The following is a 25,236-nucleotide window of genomic DNA, read 5'->3' as shown; positions in this document are numbered from 1 at the left end:
TTCTTCTTGTTCTTCCTTCTGTTTACGGTCTCGTTCTTCTTGTTCTACCTTCTGTTTACGGTCTCGTTCTTCTTGTTCTACTTTTTGCTCGTCAAACTTCCTTAATAGCAGCTCCATCAATTTCTCGGTCTCCATCTTGGCCTGACTTCTTGTTAAATGCATCCACTAAAATGAGCTTCCAAATATCCTTTACTTCTGACACCAATTGTAACGAAATTCGGGAACACACTTTTATTGTCAACGTCAAAAAAACACTAACCTAACTCGCTTTGACTGTCGTTTAATTGTTTCCAAGGTAAAAACTGACTAAACAATTAAAACTGAATGATTTGTCACGAAGCGCGTCCTTTTTAAAACCCGATGGAACAGTTTCGAAATATTTAGAATTATCTTCATTGTTTTTGCCCAAAGAGACCAATAATTTTACGAGAATACTGACAGTCAAAGCAAGCAAGTATACAAATTCTAGAAAATTAGAACTACAGGGATTTACAATAATATAACCTAAATAACCTAAATTGGGGCCAAAATGGGGCTCTCACACAAGATGAACTACCTAAAAACTAAACACTATAGATGAAAATAATAAACCAAACGTAAGTAGAACCCTAAAGAAACCCTACGAATCAACTTTAACTACAGAATACTAATAAAATTGTACAAAAACTAGCAGAATAATTAACGTATTTACATTTTCATAATAATATATATTTATTTATTATTATGATTACCCTAAATAAACACTTAACACTAAACAGGAACTAAAACAATAATTATTCTTTAAAAAAAGTAAAATAAACTGTTGCTCTTTGGCATAAAAAATAAATTTAAAAAAATCACAAAGAACATTTAAAACATTTCAAATAAACAATAAAAACTAGCTGGGTAGCTAGGTACATAATATATAATAAGGATGTTATAGTGGTCAAGGTATTACGCGGCGCGGCGCGTCTCCACGATATCGAGGCGGGCGCTTCTGAAAGGTGGCGTTTTGGTTGCACGGGGAACTTTATAGAAGAGTGTTACTTTATAGTCACTAAAAACCCTTGGCAATACAGTTCCTGTTTCGATATAGTCACTTCTGGGTAGTTACGATTGTTACTTTATTGAATTATATACTTTAAGGTTTCAAATGGGTAGTTTCGGCCTAATTATTCATAATTTTTACCACTTTATAGTACCGTATGGAACTTTTTAGTAATTTTCATGGTATCGGCCATGTTTTTTGAAAGCTTACGAGGTAGTCTCCAAGATTAACTAAAAAATTATGCATTTTTTCTCAAAATATGCATTAAAACCTTATATATGTTAACCATTTTTGACCAAAAAATACTTTTGCAAGATACCAAGCAATGATTAAAAAAATTTGAAAAAAATTTCGTAATAATATATAATTTTTTAACATAAATAAAAAGGTTAATTCAGATAGTTGGTGCGGCGCTTCAAATTATTTTCATATAAACCTATAGTTTTAACCAGTAAACTCAATTGCGTCAATAAATTTACTTTCATATTCCTAAGAAAAACTCAAATCAATATTATGAAAAAATCATAATATAAGTAAAATGGCTGTGTATAATTCGTTCGTTCGTCGAAATTATCTACTTTATAGTAGCACAACAGAGTAAATGCCTTAGTGGCAAAAACTACCCAAAACACTACCCAGCTACCCAAAATCATTCCCCATTTTAGTCGCAGCCTCGTAGCATCTTACAAATATGGGATGTCGCCGTCCCCTCTATAGTTTCTTTTAGAGTCGCAATATCGTTCCTGCCCACTATAAATGCTAGTTGGGAAATGACCTAGATCTCCAGATTTGTCCCTTAATTACTTTTATTTTTGAGTCTTATCGCGTTTGTAAATGGTCTCCTTAAGATAAACGCGAATTTAGTAGCCCTACAAATTTAAACGAGTTGCGAAAGAAAATTGTTGGAAGAAAAGTGCACATTCACCAAAAACCTTTTGGAAGTACGAAATGGGTTTTAGGACAGGTTAACTTATTGTTTAGTCAAAGAAAGAGGTCTGTTTAAGCCTTTAATTTAAAGAATTAATTTTTGCAAAGTTATTTGTTAATTTTAACTTTGTATTATTTGTTATTTTTAACTTTGTATAGTATTTAATTTTTTCTGCTTTTATGAGAGTATATTTTATTTTTATTAGAATAACACGTTAGTTTTCAATATGCAATACACAGCATAAATATGTACGCGTTCGTTGCCATATTTTGCCTTGCAACTCTCCGCATAGAGACTATTTGTTGGGGAATCGCTCATTGGATTTTACGACTTTACCAATGTCTCCCACCTTATCCAATACATTTTAGATTAAGGCAGAAGTAGTTATGACCCCGCAATATTGATCATCCTGAATACAGGTTGTTCGATCACAGATTCCTCGATAAAGCTTTAAAAACCTCGCGATCGCTACATCAAACGGAGGCTTCTTCTGCTGTTCGATCGTTGCGTTTTATTTTTGGTTAGTAGACGCTTGGTATTATGAAGGATTATGAGTTGATAAAAAATGTTGATATATTACAAAATAGTACGCAAAGGACAAGATGAAGCAAATTTCCATGGGGCAGGTTTTCTTTAAATGTTCACTCTACTGAGTGTATTGTTAAAATGAAATACTTATATTAGCCAGACCATTTATAGGGAGATAGAGGTCCATTGTTAGAGATTTGAATACCCAAAAATAGGTAGAACTTGTATTTTTATTTTTGTATTTTATCAATTTGTTCTCAATTGAAATATGAATAAATGTGGCTGACATTCTCCAAAAGTTAAAGACTTGCAATTGTGTTGCCTGCTTAAATTTTCTTTTTTTCTTAATTATCTAGGTATTATCTCTAATCAAGAAAAAAAATACATTCCGAAAATTCGAAAATTCCGAAGTTATTTTGACAAAAACGTCAAAATATGCAGTAAATACCTGTATATTTTAATGCTTTCGTCGGTTTAGCTATTTTTTATTTATTTTCGGGTCTTTATTATCAACAAAATAAGCCCGCTAGAGCAACAACACCTGCTTTTAATGGTAACCTGGCGGATAAAAGGATGAATCATCCTTATGTAATGTATGTCAGTACAAAAGAGAAAAAATTAAGTTCAGCATCCAGTGAACATTAAAGCGCTAGAAATTGCAGTGTTGGGTCTTGTTGAGATAGAACCTAATACATCTGCTCAAAAAATTGCTACCACAGTGGCTAAAGTACCCTTCACAAATTTTTAAAATTAGACAAATATGCACGCAAAATCAAACTAGTATATACATGAGCCAAATGAAGATGATTTTGATCGTCTTGATTAATGATGCGAGTAAATTTGCTGTACAATGTCTGCGAGTAACTAAGTTACTTGAACAATATTTGCTTTACCAAGATGGGGCGCCACCACATTATGCTGCTGCTGTTCATAATTTTTTGAATGACGTATTTCCTGGACGATGGATTGGGCGGAGAGGTACCATAGAATGGCCTGCTCGATCTCCCAACCTTACACCTTTTGGATTTTTTTTAGGGGTTCATCTAAAAACCAAAGTCTTCGCCACAAATATACAAATATGATTCCCTTAAAGATCTTCGAAATAGAATTGATAACGAATTCAGTTAATAACATATTTTCGCTAATATGCGCAGGCGTTTTGAACAATTTAATTTTTGTATGGAGGTCAACGGAGAACATTTTTACCATTTAATAAAATAGGTGTTAGATACTTTTTATTAAAATAAGGTTTATTTTTTTATCCATATTTATTTATATGTCTTGAGAACAATTAATGTTCTCACATGTGTAAAATCAAAAGTAAAAGTAGCAGTAAACTATGTAGAGAATAAAATTACCCTTATTCCCATTTTAAAAACTTGACATGAGGGCTTTGGGGGTGACGTCAGAGAAACGCACTTTCTGTCAATAAATGTTACCCTTAATATTAAATTTGACGTGTCCGGCCGTTTTTGACTAAACAAATTATTTTTAATTATTAAGATTTTGCGAGTGGACTGTTTTGTCTCGGACACCCTGTATATAAATGTGAAAGTATGTCCGGCGTGTCACGCCTAAACTGCGTTACAAATTAATACAAAAATGAGCACACTTATGTGTTTTTTCCCCAGAAATGTTATAAAACGATATGTTTAAACAATGATATGGTCATTCTCGTAGTGTCCTTTGCTTTGCGGCGTCATTCGATACTACTTACACGAAGTCTATAATCGTTTCTATGAGAGCCAATCCGCGGGTTTAGGCTAGGGTTAAGTAAAAATCCTAAATTATGAAAGTTTTTTATAAAACACTGCCTTTGATACCACAAATACAAAGTTGTAATCCTTAAATCTAATGAGGTGGAGGTACTGGCATTACACCCCTCATCATAGGCGGCGGCGGAGGCATAGGGTTAAACATCGGAGGTCTTGGCGGCGGCGGTACTGGTAACATTGGAGGTGGAGGTGGAACTCCACCCATCATCGGAGGCCGACCAGTAAGTATTGTGGGCTGTTTTTTATTTTCCAGCTTAAAAGCGAATTGCAGGAAAAATTGTTTCGTGTCTCGATTCCAATGGGTCCAAAATTTGGTGTCTGTCTTCTCAACTTCTCTGCTTGGAACCTAAAATTCACAATAAATTGGCACTAATTAATAACTGTTCATAAAATAAAGATACACATTTTTGGAATAAATTAATTTTAATTAACGAATAAAAATTGCATTTCAAAAATTATAATAATGAAGGATTACAGTCAGTTTATCTTTAAAATTAGATCTAATGACTTTTTAAAATAATTTTCATTCTTATCAGATTTTCTTCTCTTTTTCTATTGTTTTTTTTTTGGTTGGTATAATACTTGCATCTCTAAACTTCCTTTACCTTTTATTGTTTATTAGATAAAACTCTAAAAGGCTTATCATTTATAGATTTATATAATAATAAATATAGTTTTCTTTAGCACTTAACCGATTTAATAATAATAATAATAAATCGTCTTTTATTAGATACCACAAAATACATAAGTAAGTAGTAGAAAACATTAATTTAATATTTTAATGGTATAGGTGCAAGCAGTGGCGAAGTCTAGCTGCAGTAGCTATTCATACTTAACCACTGAAGCACCATAGATAGCTTATTTACTAATACACTATTAACAAAAGAAAATTAAGATTTACACTTAAAAGAGATAAAACAAAAATACATTGTGTTTGGCCACCAAATTAAAGTAATGACCCAAAAGTACCCAAAATAATTTAAAAAAAAACTAATAATGTCTAAATATTACAAGTTTTAGACAAAAGATAATATTATCATTTGTAAACGATTTAATTTAACCACCACAAACGTGGTGTCCTGGTTAAGTATATTTAGTTCCTTGATTTTTACAACAAGAAATTTTGACTTTTAATATATTTTTCTTACATTTAATAAGGAGTGGCTCAAATCACATCTAATTAGATGGATCCCGGGAGCAACAAAACTCCCTTATGATTAAAATGTACATACAGATCGTGTTATCGTGAGCTACGTATTACCCAAAATAATGGCAACACCGCTTGGTTGCGGCTTGCAGGCGGCGGAATTTGTCGTTTTTATTTTTTGAACCGGGAATCAGCAGACCTCACTTTGATGTGTTACTGCACGTTGCATTAATAATTTTTGAGCGTTATTTTCGTGTTTTTTTCACTATGGTTGTTTATACCCCTTCCGAAACAGTTCAACTAATTAAATGGTTTTATGGAGGCAATTCGGCAGTACAATGTAGAGATTTGTTTTCAGTGAAATTTGAGAATAGACCGATTCCTTGTGCAAAAACAGTTTTAAATGTGGTTACAAATTTTGAGACATCTTTTTGTCTTCAAGATTGTAAAAAATGCCACACAAAACGTCAACCACCTGTTGAAGTGGTCCAGGATATAGAACGGCGAGAAGAAATGGTTTGCAGTACCCTAGAACTTGATTCAACACTGTTGCTCGTATCTGGAAAAAATATGGGTACAAATGTTTCAAGTATTCAAAAACTCAGGAAACATTTCCTGAAGACCAGGGGCGAAGAATGGAATTTTGTAAAACCATGATGGAAAAGGCAAATGAAAACGAATATTTTTTAAAAAATATTTTGTTTTTTGATGAATCTTCTTTTCCATTACATGGCAAACACAATCCTTCCATTGTTCGTTATTGGTCTCAGGAAAACGAGCACAGAAGTTTTCAGTTTCGTACCCAGTATCAGAAATTGAATGTTTGGGCAGGTATTTTGGGCGAAAATGTTATAGGGCCATTTTTTATTGATGGCACTTTAAACGCCCAAAAGTACCTTGAGTTGCTGAAAAACCAAGTTCTTCCTGCCATTCAAATCCTACCTGATGTAGACCTGGGATCGGTTTATTTTCAGCAAGATGGCTGTCCTGCTCATAACGCGGCTAGGGTAAAAGAATTTTTAACAAATACTTTTCCTAACCGCCTTATTAGTAGGACTGGCGATATTAAATGGCCTCCTAGATCTCCAGATTTGTCTCCAAATGACTTTTATCTGTGGGGTTACCTTAAGAAGACCATTTACAAGCATGAATTTAGTAGGCCAACAAATTTAGAGGAGTTGCGAAATAAAATTCTCGAAGGTGCCAATTCCATTTTACCTGAAACTCTTTTGGAGGTGCGAAATAGCTTTTACGATAGGTTAAGTTTTTGTTTAGAGAAAGAAGGCGGTTTATTTGAGCCTTTTATTTAAAAAATGATATGTTGTTAAGTTTGTTTATTAGTTTTATTTCTGATTTTTTATTATATTTTTATCAGAGTTGATATTTTATTTTTTATTAGAATAACGCTTTAATTTTCATTATGCAAAACACAGCATATTAAACATTTTAAGATTACAATTCTATGCGGGTTTTACACATTGTCATGTCTGTAAAACCCGCATTAGAATAAATATTTTAAAAATGCCTGGATTTTCGCGTAATATTTTGGGACATTTTGTCGCCAAATGACCAGCTCCCACAAAAGTCAGATGTTTCCTAATCCCGTCCTCGGGGCGGTGCTCTGTCGCAGGCACTCGTACACGCGCGACGTTGCAAAATTTCGCCTCTATGCGATTTCCTATAAGTAACGAACGAAAACACGATCTGTATACTAAGATAACCAGGGAGAGTATTATTTTTAACCGAAAATTTTGATTGAAGTTCCTAACTTCATCAAACACAATCTCCTTTTCTCATAAAGTTCATTTGTTCTTAACGCCGATATAGCAGAAAGTTTTAACCGACAGTGATATATGTGAAAATTTAATAGAAATTAGTTCAAGGCAGTAATTGCAAGTGTTCAATTTTACAAAACTAATAAAAATCATTTAAAGGTATTTTATTATTCTTATTTATATGGCAAATGGAATTTGTTCTTAACAAAACAATCTTTATAAGTTTAGAAAGAAAAAACAAAATATTTACGAATCTCCTGCCTATAATTTTCAGACAAAACCTATCATTTTGGCAACATTTACAGGAGGACGATATTCCAAAATAAATTAATACAATTGAATATTGTATTAATACTTGTATTTTAACTCTAATATTTTATTGTTAGTTTAAAACTTATACACATCGCCAGTAGTTATAGTATATCAACAAATTGTATGTACCGGGTGTACAAGTAAGAGAGGTCGCCGGTCATATCTGAGTAACTAATCATCGCACAGCGTAGGGAAAAAACTATTTCTGATAAAAGCGACAAGGAGAAATTGCTGGAAATTATTTACAAGTTCGTACGATGACCGCTAGGGGGTGTAATACAACATTGAAATAGAAAAAATTGGTTTTATTGAAAATATTCAAAATGAATCCTTAAGAATGATGCCATTTCAAAGTATGATAAATTCTTAACATTTTTTATTTCAAACTTTTTTTTCTAATCTGTCAAATAATAGGTGGGGGAAGGGTTGAATATTTATATCTAAAATTCTTGATAACTTTTGATTGGCATAACGAATTTTAACAAGCTTACTTTTGTTTTATTGGGTAATTATTAGCCTTTTATGTGGTGTAATTACCTAGTTGTTTTGTTGAGCGCTAGAGGGCGGTTTGTTTTAATTTGGAGTTTTTCAGCGATTTTCTGGCAAATATTAAATACGACGATGTAATTTTTTACATTTAGGCTAAAAGAGCATGAAAAAGATAAAAACTGGCGCAAACCGCAACTTGATATCTTATTTTATTCCAAAATTATAAATTAAAATATTTTTGAAGAATGAAATCCGTCGCCGCGCTGGCATTATTGCGTCACGGGTTAGTAGTAAGCTTTGGAAACAAATGAATTTGATAAATATTTTCGGGGCCATGATAAAACGTTTATGAACGATGTCAAATGTAACGTCGAAGACAGTTTTTGAAATCATTTAAGTTTTTAAAAATGCCAAACGTAATTCCAAACGACATAGCTTTTGATATGTTAGCAGTGTATTTTGAGTTAACGCAAAACGCACGCATTGCAGCCCGTATATATGTCCAAAGATATCCTGACAGAAGACACTATAATCATAAAGTCTTTACTGGTTTAGCTACCAGGCTAAGAAATACTGGAAGTATTCGCGGCAATATTCATCGAAGACGAAGGCGAGGGCGCATAGAGGCAAACGTTATAAATGTTTTGGCATATATTGAAATAAACCCTCACATAAGCATCCGAAATATTTCTAGGGAATTGGGAATATCCCACGGTACAGTAGAAAATATTCTGAAAGAGCACAGGTTCCTATTTTTATTTGTTATAATACCAATAAGGATCCTAATATCTTATATTTGTTTTTAATTTAGACTTCATCCATATTCCGTGGTTCTGCACCAGGCGGTTCTCGAAAAAGACTTTGATAACAGTCTTAATTTCTGTCATTGGCTGTTGAACATTGTTAGAGAAGATACCCGATTTATCTCGAAGATATTATGGACGGACGAGGCATCATTTAGCAGTGATGGTGGTCTAAACCTGCATAATTTGCATTATTGGGCAGAAGAAAATCCCCGTTGGATCTCAGGTAATGTGTATTTAAATTTTTTGCAAAATGATCTCCCGGGGTTACTGGAAGATGTTCATTTGAAAACAAGAGGGCAAATAATTTTCCAACATGATGGTTGCCCTGCACATTTTGCAGTTCGTCAATACTTAACCAGGCAGTATCGTTTGTGGATAGGAAGAGGAAGTATATTTACTTGGCCTGCTCGATCTCCAGATCTGACTGTCCTAGATTTTTATCTGTGGGGAAGGATTAAAGATTTAGTTTTTGCCACCTCACCCACAACACAGAACGATATGTGCATGCAGGACCGAATACGCAATGCAATAAATTCCTTACCCACAGCAGAAATCCAGACAGCGGTTCTGTCAACGACACAACGACTTCGACTATGTATTGAAAATGAAGGAAAATATTTTGAGCATCTAGGACACCATTAAAAATATAAAACAATTTATTTATTACAAAAATTTGAGTTCTGGAGTTTTTTTTATTGTTCAAAAACATTTTAATTAATAATTTCGGAATAAAATAAGATATCGAGTTGCGCTTTGTGCCAGTTTTTATGTTTTTCCAGCTCTTTTAGACTAAATGAAAATAATTACATCGTTGTATTTAATATTTGCCAGAAAATCGCTGAAAAGTCCAAAATAACACAAACCGCCCTCATGCGCTCAACAAAACAACTAAGTCGGATAAGTAATTATACCACATAAAAGCCTGATAATTACCCTTGAAAACAAAAGCAAACTCGTTAAAATTGGTTACGCCAACCAAAAGTTATCAACAATTTTACATATAAATATTCAACCCTTCCCCCACTTCAAAATGGCATCATTCTTCACTAGGATTCACTTTAAATATTTTCAATAAAACCATTTTTTTCTATTTCAATGTTGTATTACGCCCCCTAGCGGTCATCGTACGAACTTATAAATAATTTCCAACGATTTCTCTTTGCCGCTTTTATGAGAAATATTTTTTTCCCTACGCTGTGGGATGACTAGTTACTGAGATATGGCCGGCGACCTCTCTTAGTTGTACACCCGATACTTAAAAAACTTTTTAAATAGATGATTCGGTTTTGTTTAAATATTTTTTTAAAAATACCTTGATTTACAAAGCAGTTTGTTCGAATATTTTTATCTCAATCTGAGAATCGTTAATTATGAGTTATAAAATGAAGGGTAAAAATAAGGTTTCAATAGAATCGTCAGATTGTATTTTAGCAAATGAATTTTTATGGCGAAAACTTTTTATTAAGGGTCTAAAACTATCAATTCTGTACAAAAGTGAAGGTTATAAATATTATGTATGGTTACATGAATCGACCCAGGATTGTATCACTGCCAATGCTGAAATAATATAGGCATCTCAAACTAATGAGATCTCGAAAACTGAAAAGATACAAGTTCAATTAAATTATGACAAAATTGCGTAATCTAATGCCAACTGATTTCTTGAAGAAAACGAAAATTCAAAAACTCTAAACGCTTTAGCGAGTAGTCGAAATTAAATGACACTTTTTCAGCCATACATGATCTTGAATCTGAAATTGATCAACTATTTTCTTCTTATCTACCCAATATTGAATTATACCATATTTTTAAATAAAAACAAGGCAACGCACTTGCATATTAAAATTTTCATAGTTAAAATTCATCTACAAACATTAATATCATATAAAAAATTTTCTTTTCGTTCTCTTTCTTATGAAATAATTGTTGGATAATTACTTACTAAAAAAAATGAGCTTTAGTTTTCTAAAATTAATAACAGCGTTACGTGAGTTTTTAATGTATTTATATTTTTGTAAAACCTTTCACACTATCAAGATTTCACAATCCATTGAAAAACTACCCAATAACTCGAACGGCTGTATTTACATGTAAGCATTAGAACCGTTATTTACGACGTTAAAAACTATTATTGTAAAACCACACAGTAAAAACATCTACCTGCTCATTTGTCAAATGCTAGATTTACTTTGCAAATCTACTATTATATAAATGAAGATAATACATGGATAAAATTTTGGTCTACACATTTTACTTGACTTCTATTACTTGAAATCTGTTAATTATCAGTATTCATTAAGTGAAATTAAAAACTTACCTTAAACGCAATAGTTTCATAGGGCTCTGCCGCAAAAAGGAGGTACTGCCATTTACGATCTGGAGGTTCAATCTTTTGCTCATAGGCGGACATGAATCTGTGTCTTGGTAGAACATGATCAGAAATTTCTAAAAAAATAAGTAATAGTTACAAATCAAGAAAATAAACATGATTTAAAACTAAATTACTATGTTTATAAACTTTCTATGTAGCTAGTAATATTTTTTTGTGGTAACAATTTTTTAATTGATAAAATAAATAAATACCAGACTAGCCAAGAACTTGCCAGGGCGCAATCCACACACAGGTATGAAATTTGAATTTCATGGTCTACACAAGAACCTTCAGAAAAAAAATTTTCATTAAAAAGTTTTGGGTTAAATTCTTACCTGGATAATCAATTTGAAAGAGCAAACTCTGCTGACCAGTCTCGGGGTCTCTTTGCTTAGTAACTCTATAGCCGGGTCTACCAATTTTCACAAACTTTTTAGGCTCAACTTTAGGTTTTTCAGGTTGCAGCATTGATGGAGCATCTTTTGCTTCCTTGGCTGCTCTTCTTGCCAAATTGGCCTTAAAGAATATATTTTTGTTAGTAGTACAGAAATATAGGTACATATAAACATCTCGATCAAGATTAAGAAATATGGTTAGCAATTTAATTGGGAACTATGCTACTATAATAAATAAAAAATAAATTTTTAAAATGCTAGTACATTCAATTTGGGATTTAAAATTTAAAAAAAAAAACTTTATTTTTTATCATTTGTCACAACGATCCCTTATTGATTTGTTGGGGAATTCTGAATGTGATTTTTTCGCTAATACGTAAGTCGTACAGAAAAATTATTAGATCGAAATTTTAAGATTTATTAATGTATTTATTGTATAAGTACACTAATAAAACTCCAAATGGTAAATTCCTAACCTAGAAAGTACACAAGAGCAAATCAAAAGGTTTAATAATTAGCAAATTTTAATTTTTCTCTTAAAACTAATTAAACTATCACCAAATAAATAGATTCTATTAAATTTCAAATAATTTTTCATAAGCCCATTAAGAAAGCTTTGCTGGCCATAATTGGTTCTGTGATAATTCTCATTAAAGAGGCGCCGTGAACGTATTGATCTAGAACATACATTGAAGAGAATACCAGATAAAAGTGACAGACAATCAATAAAGCCATTTAAGAATTCAAAGAGGTAGAGAGCCATAGGTTTTTCCTTTCGTTGCTTTAAACACTAGACTACTAGACTCTAAACCAACAAGCTGCAGACAGATATATCTGGGTACATTTACATATGAAAATCTAAACTTAAGTAATAGATATGTTACAAATTTGTGTTGGACATTTTCTAAAAGATCAATATAACAATTGTAAAAAGAGGCCACGGTCCATTCATCGCTCAAGCAACCATTTTGGCCATAACTTTCACATGGTTGCCAGATTTACAAATCGAATATCAAAAAACAAAATAAGAGAAAAGAGCTGTGAGCAGAACATATGTGAGAATGTGTGTGCTTAATTACATACAAATTTACTGTAAGGTTGTTTATTATACGTTTATTAGTTTACACTGTATGCCTTTGCCTTTTTCGTCTTTATTGGAGATACCTGCATTTCGTACGTTCAAACATTTTTTTTGAAGGAGAGCGCTACATACAAACCCTAAACTGAACTTAAATTGGTTTAATTTGTTTATGTTGGCGTTTATCCAATTGCCATTGGATAAACGATTGCAATTCGTTAAATTTTAATTTACTAACTAAAATTTTGAAATCATTAAACTTATTACTCATATTTACTCATATTTCCGAAAAACTGGCTTAAAAAATTAAAATATATTGATTAACGAGAGAAAGGTACAAACTGAATATTCAGGAACTTTAATACTGTTATTGATACTGACATCAGACTGCCAAACCAACATCTCAACTCAGCAAGTATACATTACAATTTATTTAATTATTTATTACAGTACCAACAGCCAAAAGCCACTAAGAGATACCAACCTAAAATAAAGAAACAAAATATACTAAGCTAATAGGGGAAAAACAATTCAAACTAAAGTAAAATGTACAAACTAAGTTATATCAGATATCTACAAAACACAAATATTAAAATAATAAGGTAACAATGATTAAAATTTCAAGACTAGTGTTTAAAATTAAAACAAAAATAAAAAACATAAAGCCACTCAAAAAACGTAAGAAAATCAGGAAGTTATGTTGATTCAGTTTATTTGTGATGAGTTTCCTAAATTAATTGAGGCTAGTTGAGTCAATATCGATATAAAGCAGAGTTTATATATCGGTAAGTTTTTATAAAGATGTGTACGAGGATACACTGAATAAACCATTCTGGAATTACGAGAATTTAAGTTGTTAATGGCAAAGAAGAGTTGATGAAGAATCTCAGGACAATCAATATTATTTTGCCATATTTTATAAGTAGTTAACAAAAATATGCTAATTCTCTTCTAAAGAGAGCCTGTCAAACACCGTTAATAAGTGTTCATTGTCGCAACTTCTAGGAGGATAAACACTAAATTTCTTGTAGTACATACACTTCAGAATTTAATTTTAAGTTATGAATGTCACACCAGTTAGCAACATCATAGAAATCATTTTGTAAGTTGTATTTGGTAAGTGGCATCCCGCCTCCATTTTGAAATTTTGCAAAATGAGCTAGGACCAAAAAGTATAAAGGAATTAAAAAGATAAGAGGGGGGGGAGAACAATTAAGAACCGCATTGTATAAAAGATTTTTGATGGTGGGACACTGAATGACTGATAATTAAAGGTTAGTCTTCAAGAATATCATTACCACCAAAGGTTAAACTTTTGAATGATATAGACCAAGCAACACACTATTAATAAAAATTTAACAAGGCAACTAACTTTCTATCATTTTTTAACTAACTTTATTTTAGTGTAAATGGAGAAGTTTGAGACTTCAAAAAAACTTTATATATATTCAAGAACTAGGGTTTTATCTATTGAACCGAATCTCTATCCTATCACTCTCCTTTTAGGTAACAAGAAAAGACTGAACTTTAAAAGCTCAAGAAGTATGCTTAATGTTATTATTTTGTAAGATAATAAATACTCCATTAGATAACTGTCAGACAAATGTCCAAAGATCAATTTCAAGAAAAGATGAATATACTATCTATTGTTGTTGGCATTGAGAATGTTTTGAGAAAAAAATCATCACTTTTCTTTAGTGTCAAACAAAAGTTAACTCCCTGTTTTTTCTAATGTTTTATTCTGCTAATTATGGGTTTTACTTCCCACATACTATAAAGTTTCTTTATCAAACATTAACTTGAATGACTGATATTTCATCCAAATTCAAATTTTCCTATTTTATATTGTTTAATTTTAAAGTTAATCTCATTACATTAAGTGTTATTCTCTAATCTTTGCACATTTATTGTCTCTAAATATGTCTTATTCCTAATATAAATCTTATTATTAAAATAACTTTTGTAAATTGGCTCTGCTATGTGTGTTGAAACAAATAAAGAATTTGTTACCTGATGTTTTTTTCCTTGGGTGTGTGCCAAATAACTTCCTTCATTATTGTGAAGTGTTAAACAAAGTTTGCACTCATATGAACCCAAATGATTTTTCATAAAATATGGGTCCTTTTGCAAATCAATTGTCTCTAACGCCAACTGTCTTAGCCTTTCCCTTCTATCTCGATTTGACTCTGACCATGATGCCACTCCACCCCCACCTGTTTTTCCTCCTGCTCTGTTTTGAAAATCCATGATGCTTGAAAATAAAAGATTTAAAGTTAATGAGTTTCAAATATTTTCAAATATTTAGATTGATAGGCTTAATCTTAGCTGAAGGCAATAAATAGGCTCTTATAAAACTGACATTTTTTTATTTATAAAACTGAACCCATTTTATATTTCTAAAATGAAGAATTTAATGTTTTCTTATATAATGTAATAAACTAAAACTATTGTAAAGTAAAAAATAAAGAGCATGCTGGTGGAAGCACCAGAGACAAAACTAAAGCGGTACGGTTACAAAAAAACCTAGGTAGAATTTCAAATTAAGTTAAAAATTTTGGTCATTCAATATATTTCAAGAACATTAATGAAATTAGACATGTTTTTCAGTTTTTGAATTTTACATACTTTTTAATATATAATCTTAAAAAAAAAAGCAATCAAATAGCTAAGATGGTTTCATTTCACTAGGCATTTTTAAATATATAAAAACCTTAATCTGATGAAATAGTAGGGGGACATTTTATAATATACTATTGAATTTTATACCTTATACCTAATTTCTATACCTGGTAATGTTTTAAAATATTTAAGTGTGATTTTGTGATCTTATATTTGGAAAAGTAAGTATATTAAAAATGTGTATGATTATATGTAAATTTACAGATAAAAATAGTTCTATTGTTTCATATTAAAGTCCTAAAAGAAGCATACAACATGTAAATTTATCATAATAAATCCTTAATTGAAACTAAACCAAAACTTCTGTAAAACCGGTAAAATAAATGTTTACTAGGTATGCTAATGATTTACTGTAGCTTTGTAGTTTTGTTATACTATTACCTGGTTTGTATATAAAAGTTTAAATTGCTAAAAGTTTATCAATTTTAAATTCCACATATTCGAGTATCATTATATTTTTAATAACATTAGAATTGTTCAATCTCTAGTAAATCATCATAAGATAAATAACATCATAAGATAAATAATCATAAAGATATATATAATTTCCATTAATGATTCTTTTTTAATTTATAAAATGGTATCATATGTAAAAATGTTTTCTCCTTTCAATTATCTTTTATTTAATTACATTTGCTATATTTCATTTATATACAGAAGGGTCAAAATAGAATGTGTGTGCAGAGTTTGATTATTGATAGCGTCCAATCTATATCCGGCAACCAAAATCGAGAACATAGAATATGTCGGTTGCCAGCATTCTATTTATAGTCCGAGCTCGCTGTTATTTAATGGATATAATGCCCGTAATTTCTTGTCCAGATATTAACAATAAATATAAAACCTTAAAGATAGTTGACAACATAATCTTTTACAAAAATATAAAAATTTTTAACAATTCTTACATACATAGAATACAGAACACACCGAAAGAAAAGGTAGTAAGAAGTCACATTACGCTGCGCAAAACTCTTCACTGTCAAAAAATTGTATTTAAAAACTCGTCTAGAGAATAAAATGCTTTAGCAAGCACAAGTTTCTTTATATTTTGCCTAAAACGTTTTTCACAATTTATTAGCCTTATATAAAGGGGTAGGTGGTTAAAAAGCCTTCTGCCCCCGTACACAAAAGAGGACTTAATCTGCTCACTTTTTAGGATAGGCAGAGGTAAAGAGAAGGTTGTTCGGAGATTGTAACCCGAGGATGGGGGGCCAAGCTGATGGCAATATTTTTTGTGGATAAAACAAACAGTCTCTAAAATAAATAGGCATGGCAATGTCAGTACAGAGTGTTTTAAAAATAATGGTTTACAGGGGCTACGAAAGGGAGCTGCACACATGTACTGTATGGCTCTTTTTTGCAAAATAAATAGAGAGCTGAACAAATACTGATGTGCACACACCCCAAAACACAATACCATATCTCAGATAAGACTCAATAAGAGCATGGTAGGCAATTTTAGTCACATCAAGTCCCAGAGAATGTGTTATTACTCTAATAGCATAACAGTTAGATGATAACTTCCCTATTAAAGAGGAGATATGATTTTCAAATTTTAATTGCTTATCAATCGTCAGGCCCAAAAATTTGCATGTTTCAGAAGGACTTATTGTTGCATTTTGCAAAGTGACAGTTCCAAGGTTACATTTAAAAGTTAAAATATTAGTTTTAGAAATATTAAAAGTTAATCTATTAGATTCACACCATGACTTTACAAGAATTAAATCTTCATCAATGATATTCTTTAACCTCTTGGTGTCAGTGTCATGCCAAAGTAATATTGTATCATCCACAAAGATAGTAAATTTGCCCCTAATTGGAATTTGAGAGATATCATTGACATATAGCAGGAACAATATTGGTCCAAGAACAGAACCCTGAGGTACACCCGCATCCATATCCAGACGAGATGACATATCATTGTCAAAGAATACCCTTTGTGATTCTTCCAGATAGGTAAAAATGAAACCAGTCGAGAGCAACTCCTCTGAATCCATAGGTTTTTAGCTTCTGCAGCAGTATTCTGTGATTTACACAGTCAAACGCCTTAGGTAAGTCACAGAACACCGCCTCCGTACTCTCCCAGCGTTCAACCCCATGTACAGACTCTCCAAAAAATTGAAAATAGCATCAGATGTACCCAGTTTCGTCCGGAATCCAAATTGCTGATGGTTAAGAACATTGAGCCGTTTCAGAAATTCCATCATCCTAGTTTTTACCAATCTCTCTACAAGCTTGCCAAGCATGGGAAGCAGGGCTATGGGTCTGAAATTTGATGGGTCATCATAGTTTCCACCCTTAAATAATGGTATAATCAAGGCATCCTTGAGGAAATGTGGAAAGGACCCACTTGAAAGTGAAACATTTATCACCTCAGCCAAAGAATCAAGGGTTGGTAGCGGTAACGCTATTAGGACCTTTAGTGACAGCCCATCCCATCCAGAGGAGTTTTTATTTTTCATTGAGGATAGAGCTGCCATTATTTCACTAGAATCTGTTGGTCTAAAGAAAAATGTTTCAGGCACCTTAATGTTGTGTAAGTATGAGCGCGGATCTCTAACAGACTGCGGCAATAATATTGATAGACCCAAAGCAACACCCTGAAAAAAATGATTGAGTGTTTCGGCCGACACCGTGCTATTAGAAACAGAAGGGTTCCCACGTTCGCCTCGTAAGTCATTAACAATTTTCCAAGACTCTCGAGACTTATTTCTTGATTGGTTTATTTTACTTGAGTAGTATAAGTTATTTGCCAATTTTTTAATTTTGAATTTGAGGAAAAAATTATATGCGTTATGAATAGCCAGTAGTCGCACTCATCCACTAATTCCGTTTGGCTACTCACCTTTCAAATATTAGTTATTTGCTTAATAAAAAAGTAGCATTTAATCTTAATATTTATTTTTTTTTATTTGAAACATTAAAAATATATCTCTTTAATCATTCAGGCAAAATATAGGATAACTTGGATTTATTTTAATTTTGGATTTGTTTTATTATATATGTCTGATAATCGAAAAAAGCTTTCTGGAGCACAGTACAGAAAACGAAAGCGTGAAAAACAAGAATTAACTAAAAAGGCTTGCAGTTCACTCCAAGCGTTTTTAATCCCAACAAGATCACATGACAAACCATCAAGTTCCCAAGCCCAAGATGTAAATGTGACGGAGACTATATGTATAATGGTCAATAGCGGAGAAGAGAAGGAGAACTCATCGAATACCAAAACTATAGTGGTGATGTTTTATTAGCAGAACAAGGATCTGAAGTAAGCTTTGAAAATATTAATGTCTATAAGGATCCTGGCTATTGGCCAAATGTTTTATTGGATAAAATTAAACTTTGATAGAGTTAACTTTGATAGAGTTAGGGCCTACGCAACTAACGGAGGCTGATATGACGTTTCCTTTAAATAAAGACAATAGAGGATTCTTATCTATTTATTATAAAAAAAAATGTGTAATGGAGAAATAATTCCGAGGGTTTGGCTAATATATTCTAAATCAAAAGATTGTGTATATTGTTTTCCTTGCAAAATATTTAAAACTTTTTCTGGTGGTAGTGGTTTGGTTGAGGCTTATAATGATTGGAGACATTTAAGTCAACTTATAGAAAGACATGAAAAGTCAAAGGGGCATATTTGTAATACATAATCTTAGCTTGATTTAAAACAATCAATTTCTTCTAAAACGACAACTGATTCACTAAACGAGAAATTAATAAACATGGAAAAAGATAGATGGGTTTCTGTTTTGAAAATTATAATTTATGTTGTCAAGTTTTTAGCTGGTCAAAATTTCAGTTTTAGAGGTGAAAATAACAAGATATACGAGCAACAAAACGGAAACTTTTTAAAATTAATCGAAACAATTGCCAATTTTAATGAAACAATATGAGATCACATTAACAGGATTAAAAGAACTCCATCAAATATGCCTCATTATTTAGGTAGTTAGGCATTATTCATATTTAAAATGAATTAATTTTCCTTCTGGGTGAGCAAATAAGACATGACATTATATCTATGTTAAATGCTAGTAAATATTTTTCAATTATTTTGGATACGACTCCTGACGTGAGTCATCAAGACCAACTAACTATTGTAATAAGGTTTGTTTTATTAAATAATAGATCAAAGCAAATCGAAATTAGAGAGCATTTTTTGGGATTCATTTCAATATCAGATTCGACAGGACAAGGCTTAACTAATGTTTTATTAGATTTTTTGGAGACTCACAACATTTGTTTAGGCAATTTAAGGGGTCAGGGATATGATAATGAAGCGAATATGAAGGGTTGCAATAATGGTTTACAAAAAAAAATTTTTGAATTGAACCCTAGAGCTTTTTATGTGCCTTGTGCAGCCCATAGCTTAAATTTAGTTGTTAATGACGCTGCAAAAGCATCTTTAGAAATTACAAGTTTCTTTGCTATTGTGCAGGAACTTCTCCATAATCTCCACATCAACTAAAGGTTGGCAAGTTTTAAAAGATGAAATCACAACGTTAACACTAAAACCTCTTTCTAGTACTAGATGGGAAAGCAGAATAGATGCTCTGAAAGTTCTTAGACATAATTTAGGAAAAATATATGATGCTTTATTTGCACTTTACTTTGATAATAACAGGGACTCCGATACCAAAACTATGGCTAATTCATTACTAAGTCTTTTAAATTTATTTGTTCCATTATTATATGGTATAATGTGTTAACAAAAATTAATATTGCAAGTAAAGTGATGCAGGAATCCGATGTTGCCCTACCTAATATTATTTTAATCTTAAAACAGACTAAAACATATATATCTTGTATTAGGTCAGATGAAGGTTTCACCTTGGGTTACAATCTCCGAACAACCTTCTATTTAACTCTGCCTATCCCAAAAAGTGAGCAGATTAAGTCCTCTTTTGTGTACGGGGGCAGAAGGCTTTTTAAACACCTACCCCTTTATATAAGGCTAATAAATTGTGAAAAACGTTTTAGGAAAAATATTAAGAAACTCTTGCTTACTAAAGCATTTTATTCTGTAGACGAGTTTTTAAATACAATTTTTTGACAGTGAAGAGTTTTGCGCAGCGTAATGTGAATTCTTACTGCCCTTTCTTTGGGTGTGTTCTATATTCTATGTATGTAAGAATTGTTAAAATTTTTATATTTTTGTAAAAGATTATGTTGTCAACTATCTTTAAGATTTTATATAATGCTTTGTTAACAACAGATGATGCTATGTAACAATAAAGCTATTTTTGACTTTGACTTTGACACCGACATTTTAGAGGAGGCCAAAAAAATGGCCGAAGATATTGATTGTGACCCGTCATTTCCTCCGATTAATATTGTTAGACTCCGAACAAAAAAGCATTTATTTGACTATGAGTGTGTAGACAAGGCCCCTAAAAATCCAGTTGATCAGTTTAAAATTAATTTTTATTTTGTTATATTAGATACTACATTATTAAAATTGGAAAAAAGATTGGAGCAAATGAAGCAACATATGTTGTTTAATGTTCTTAACAACCTACATAGCTTTCTCCAAACAGAAAAATCAATTAGATTTGCAAAATGTGAAGCTCTTGAGAAAATTTTATATGATCCAGCAAAAAATGAAAAAGATATTTTAGCTCAAGATTTATCTGATGAAATTGATAATGTTGCACCCTATATTTCCCCTGAAATGAATGCCTTAAATGTTCTTACCTACCTATTTGTAAATAACCTCATCTATGTTTTTCCCAATTTAGTAATTTCCATTAGAATTTTCTTAACATTACCTGTCACAGTAGCTAGTGGAGAAAGAAGCTTTTCTAAACTCAAAATAATAAAAAATTATTTACAATCCACAATGGGTCAAGAGAGGCTTTCTGACTTATCAATAATTAATAATAATAATTTCTTTATTGCTTTCAAGATCTAATTTAAATAGACAATAGCAACGTCACAAAACGAACAAAATTAAAATTTGATAACATCTACACAGTACATACTGCTAGTAAAAATAGTAAGAACAAAAAGATAATGTTGGACATAATATTGGGTGCATTACCTTACCACATATATCTCAAGTATGATACATTATGAAAGTAAATAAATTAATAAACAAACCCTTAATATTAATCATAATACACATTTAAAATTGTAAATCGAAACTATAGATACACTTGCCCAACAGATACCTTGCAGTGTCTTTCCTAAACTTCATGATATTTTTCTCTTGCCTTAGGGCGAGAGGTAATCTATTATATGTTTTAATAGCAGCAAAGGCAGGAGATCTTTGAAAAAAGGCAGAGTGATGAGTTGGGACACTCAGTTCAGCTCTCCCCCTTGTCACAATAGACATACCCTCAGCATAATGATCTTCATTAGTTTGAAAAAGATGCAGGTGTTTCTTTGCAAAAATAGCTAGCATAAGAATGTACAGAGCTGGAACAGTGAGTAGACCAAGCTTAGTAAAATAAGTCCTACAAGACATTTGTGGTGTGAGTCTGAGCATGCATCTTATGATCCGTTTATGTGCTATAAAGACTGACACGGCGTCAGTTGAAGATCCCCAAAACATTACACTATAAGTGATTAGAGATTGGACTGAAGCATAGTAAATTTGCTTCAGACAATTTAGGGCAAGCTCTTCTCATAGACGCCTTATTAACGCGCAGAAACTATTTAGTTTTTTGCCAAGAGTGTCTATGTGTGGGACCCATGTAAGACAGGAGTCAATTTGTATACCAAGGAATTTTAAGGAAGCTACCTCTTGAAGAGACTTTTTTTCAAACTTTACAAGTAGGGAATTTTGAGGTAAAGTTTTGGAGAATGTCACTAGCCCGGTTTTATCAGCATTTAGCTTCAGAGCATGATTGTCACACCACTCCTGCATCCTCTCTACCACCTGAGAAGCTCTGACAGATAGTTCTTCAATCAGATGTTCTGACAAGATTATGGAAGTGTCATCAGCATATTGGTTGATAAAACACCTTGGAAAACACTCACTGAGACCATTTACATATAATATGAATAGTACTGGGCCTAGGATTGAACCCTGAGGCACTCCCTGTACCACCAAGGATGACGCTGAGTAAACATATGTACCATTACCAGAGCCAAGGCAAACTGTTTGTTCTCTCTGATCTAAATAAGAGGCTATAAGTCTGGCACAGTTTCCCCTCAGTCCACAATTTTCAAGGATTGACAGCAGTAGACCATGGTTGATTGTGTCGAATGCTTTCGATAAATCGAAAAAGAGTCCGGCAACTTTTTCTTTTTTGTCAACATTTTCAATCACAAAGGATATAAGCTTGTAAACTGCCAACTGGGTTGAATGATTGGGCCTAAAACCAAACTGGCTATCTGAAAGAATAGTTTGCCTTTTTAAAAAGTTCATAATACGGATATAAATGACTCGCTCAAAGATTTTTGATATTGAAGAAAGGAGAGATATTGGTCGATAGTTTTCTACATCCTGCTCATCACCCTTATTTTTAAAAATTGGAAGAACTTTCGCCTTTTTTAGTTTAGATGGAAAGATTCCCATGTGCAGACAGGCATTTATTATGTGAGCTAGAGGCACATCTATATGGTGACTAACTTTTTTGAGTATGTTTATTGGTATTTCATCAAGACCAGCAGAGTATTTATTTGGCAAGGCTGATAGAATATGCTGAACTTCCTTTGAATCTGTGGGAAAGAGGAAAATAGTGGGTTTTTATTTTATTTAATTAGAAAAAAAATTGCAGAAAACTGTGTCTAACATTGTTAAAATATTTGCTTTAAAAAAAGTGAGAAAAGCAAACTTTGTATAATCATTGGATATGTTAGCTACCTGCCCCTTTATGTATACATATACATATTATAAAGTGCATGTTGCCTATGTAAATAATATGTATGTATGTATTTAATTACAACTTATTTGTAAATACATTACATTACAAATAAATTTTAAATAAAATTATGATTTAATATAAAATAAAGTGTTTATGTTTCTAAAATGTTGTTTATTATTTCAATTTATTCAAGTTATTTATTTCAAATTATTTCAAGTTATTTATTTACAAATGTTTATCAAAGGCCAGATTCGGTGGGGTAAAGGAGGGGCGGCAAAATTTTTTTCGCACCCGGGTGGCAGATACCCTAGGAACGGCCCTGCATACCAAGCCTTAAGCCTTGCAAGACTGTTTTCGATATCACCCCAAAAAAAAAGGAACAGGAAACAGGCATTATTTCAATGATTAACCTATTAGCACCCAATTAGAGACAAGCTTAACATACATTTTGCATTTTAGTAACATGTATGTATGTAGTAACAATACTAATAACATGGAAATAATGAATAGGTACAAATTAACATACTCACATTGATTGTATTTACTACCCCAAGTTTACTGCACTAGAAGTACTTGCCCCAAGCCCATTACCATTACCGGAATCAGAAACTCAAGTCTAAAATAAAAAAAATCAAAACAGTCAACCAAATTCGATCCGAATGAGAAATGACACGTGACGCAAAATATGACAGCTATGATACTTTTTATATTTATTTGTCTTAGGCCGGGTACACAGCGACAAAAGACGAACGACAAATTAGCGCCGTTATCGAATGCATTATACCTATAACGCAAAACAACAACTATGAAAGTAACATACAGATAATAAATAAATGATTTTGTTCTCATTACTGGAATCTTAAAGGCTTGATTTTTTTTTAAATTATGGCTGTGGAAGTTTTTCCGATACACCAGATATAATTTTAAATAAATAATAAATATCACAGGCTCTAATATACTTTCTAAAGTTTTTATTGATAAATCGCTTCAACTTGCATCATTTTTTTGGTGAAGTAAGATGGAGGTAACCATTTGATTTACCAAAGTTTAAGTTGATAAAATGTCTTTTATTACCACATTTTTGCTTACTATTCGCTTACACGTCAAGCGATTTTGTTTTTTTTTTGGTTTGTTTAGATAGGTGTTTGAATGCCCTTTAAAATAAAATAAAGTTAATGATTACATTGAGTGCAGCCATTTGAAACACAAAAGTTTAAGGTCGATAAAACATACATTACTCCCAGACATTTTTGATCGCTATTCACTCATTCATTAACCGATTTAAGATTTTTTGGTACTGTTGAATAAACATTTTAATGCTACATACAATAATGTATCACTCTATGGGGATTCCCGTTTGATATATCAAAATGGATGTGAGGAGGTGATTGACGAAAATTGTGAAATATAAAATTAAACGTGTATATCTAAATTGAATTGATTTTTTTTAAGAACTTATAAAGCGCCTTCTTTTACCCAGTCAAAACGTGGTAGTTTGTCCTTTCCAATTCCTTGTATCTCTTTCCTACACCCTTTCCCGTTAGTGGCTGAACTTATTCACGGTGGTAGCCAGGCCGGATGATGCCGGATGCATAGTGGGGTAGGCGACAATGTGCAAAATTGACAAATTTACCATTGTGAAGGTCGTAATTAATTATTGTGAAATTTTCGATTCGCGGAACAGGGTACAGGCTTTTCCCGAATCAACCGAATGAGCTGGCTAATTGCACCGATTAGAAGCAGAAGCCAATAACCCAAACAAGACAACACAATTTATTAAGAGTGATTCATGTGTGATGTGACTTTATAGTTTTAATCCAAAATCTAACACCAATAAGTTGAATCGCCATTGTTACATAACAACGTAACACATGTAATATATAGCTGAATTTTAATTTTTTTATATAAAATATATGTGTAAACAAAACTCCTCCCTTGCACATGTTTTGCAAGCGTTCACAAAACTTATTTCGCCTTTTGAAATCGTCATCATGAGGATGCACTTGTCCGCTAGGAGTGCGTTCGTTGGTTGCGTTGCGTGTTGTGCTGATTTCCCGCTCATTGTTTTTTGTTTTGGTAACATTTATTCAAAGACATTTTTATTTAAGATTA

General features: G+C 32.1%; 1 protein-coding gene across 1 annotated transcript; it reads right to left on the bottom strand.

Moving 5' to 3' along the window:
* Positions 1 to 4,274: 4,274 nt before the first annotated feature.
* LOC126735695 (splicing factor 3A subunit 2) lies at positions 4,275 to 23,807 on the bottom strand. The gene is made up of 5 exons (XM_050439759.1): positions 23,655 to 23,807; positions 14,642 to 14,882; positions 11,494 to 11,674; positions 11,105 to 11,232; positions 4,275 to 4,604 (listed from the first exon to the last, which is right to left on the bottom strand). Exons 2-5 carry the CDS (start codon positions 14,876 to 14,878, stop codon positions 4,335 to 4,337), a joined length of 816 nt encoding a protein of 271 aa, XP_050295716.1. The 5' UTR covers positions 14,879 to 14,882; positions 23,655 to 23,807; the 3' UTR covers positions 4,275 to 4,334.
* Positions 23,808 to 25,236: the final 1,429 nt, after the last annotated feature.

This window comes from Anthonomus grandis, chromosome 4 (genome assembly GCF_022605725.1).
Source record: "Anthonomus grandis grandis chromosome 4, icAntGran1.3, whole genome shotgun sequence".
Classification (NCBI taxonomy): Eukaryota; Metazoa; Arthropoda; class Insecta; order Coleoptera; family Curculionidae; genus Anthonomus; species Anthonomus grandis.
The sequence above is the reverse complement of the archived record's forward strand: the minus strand, read 5'-3'. Positions and strand labels throughout refer to the sequence as shown.

What these genes read in the sequence shown, in the direction of transcription:
- LOC126735695 (XM_050439759.1), bottom strand. Translation starts at nt 14,878, where the DNA reads ATGGATTTTCAAAACAGAGCAGGAGGAAAAACAGGTGGGGGTGGAGTG. An exon ending in CCCAAGGAAAAAAACATCAG is followed by an intron (nt 11,675 to 14,641) that starts GTAACAAATTCT and finishes ATATTCTTTAAG; the next exon opens with GCCAATTTGGCAAGAAGAGC. An exon ending in ATGAAACTATTGCGTTTAAG is followed by an intron (nt 4,605 to 11,104) that starts GTAAGTTTTTAA and finishes TGTGAATTTTAG; the next exon opens with GTTCCAAGCAGAGAAGTTGA.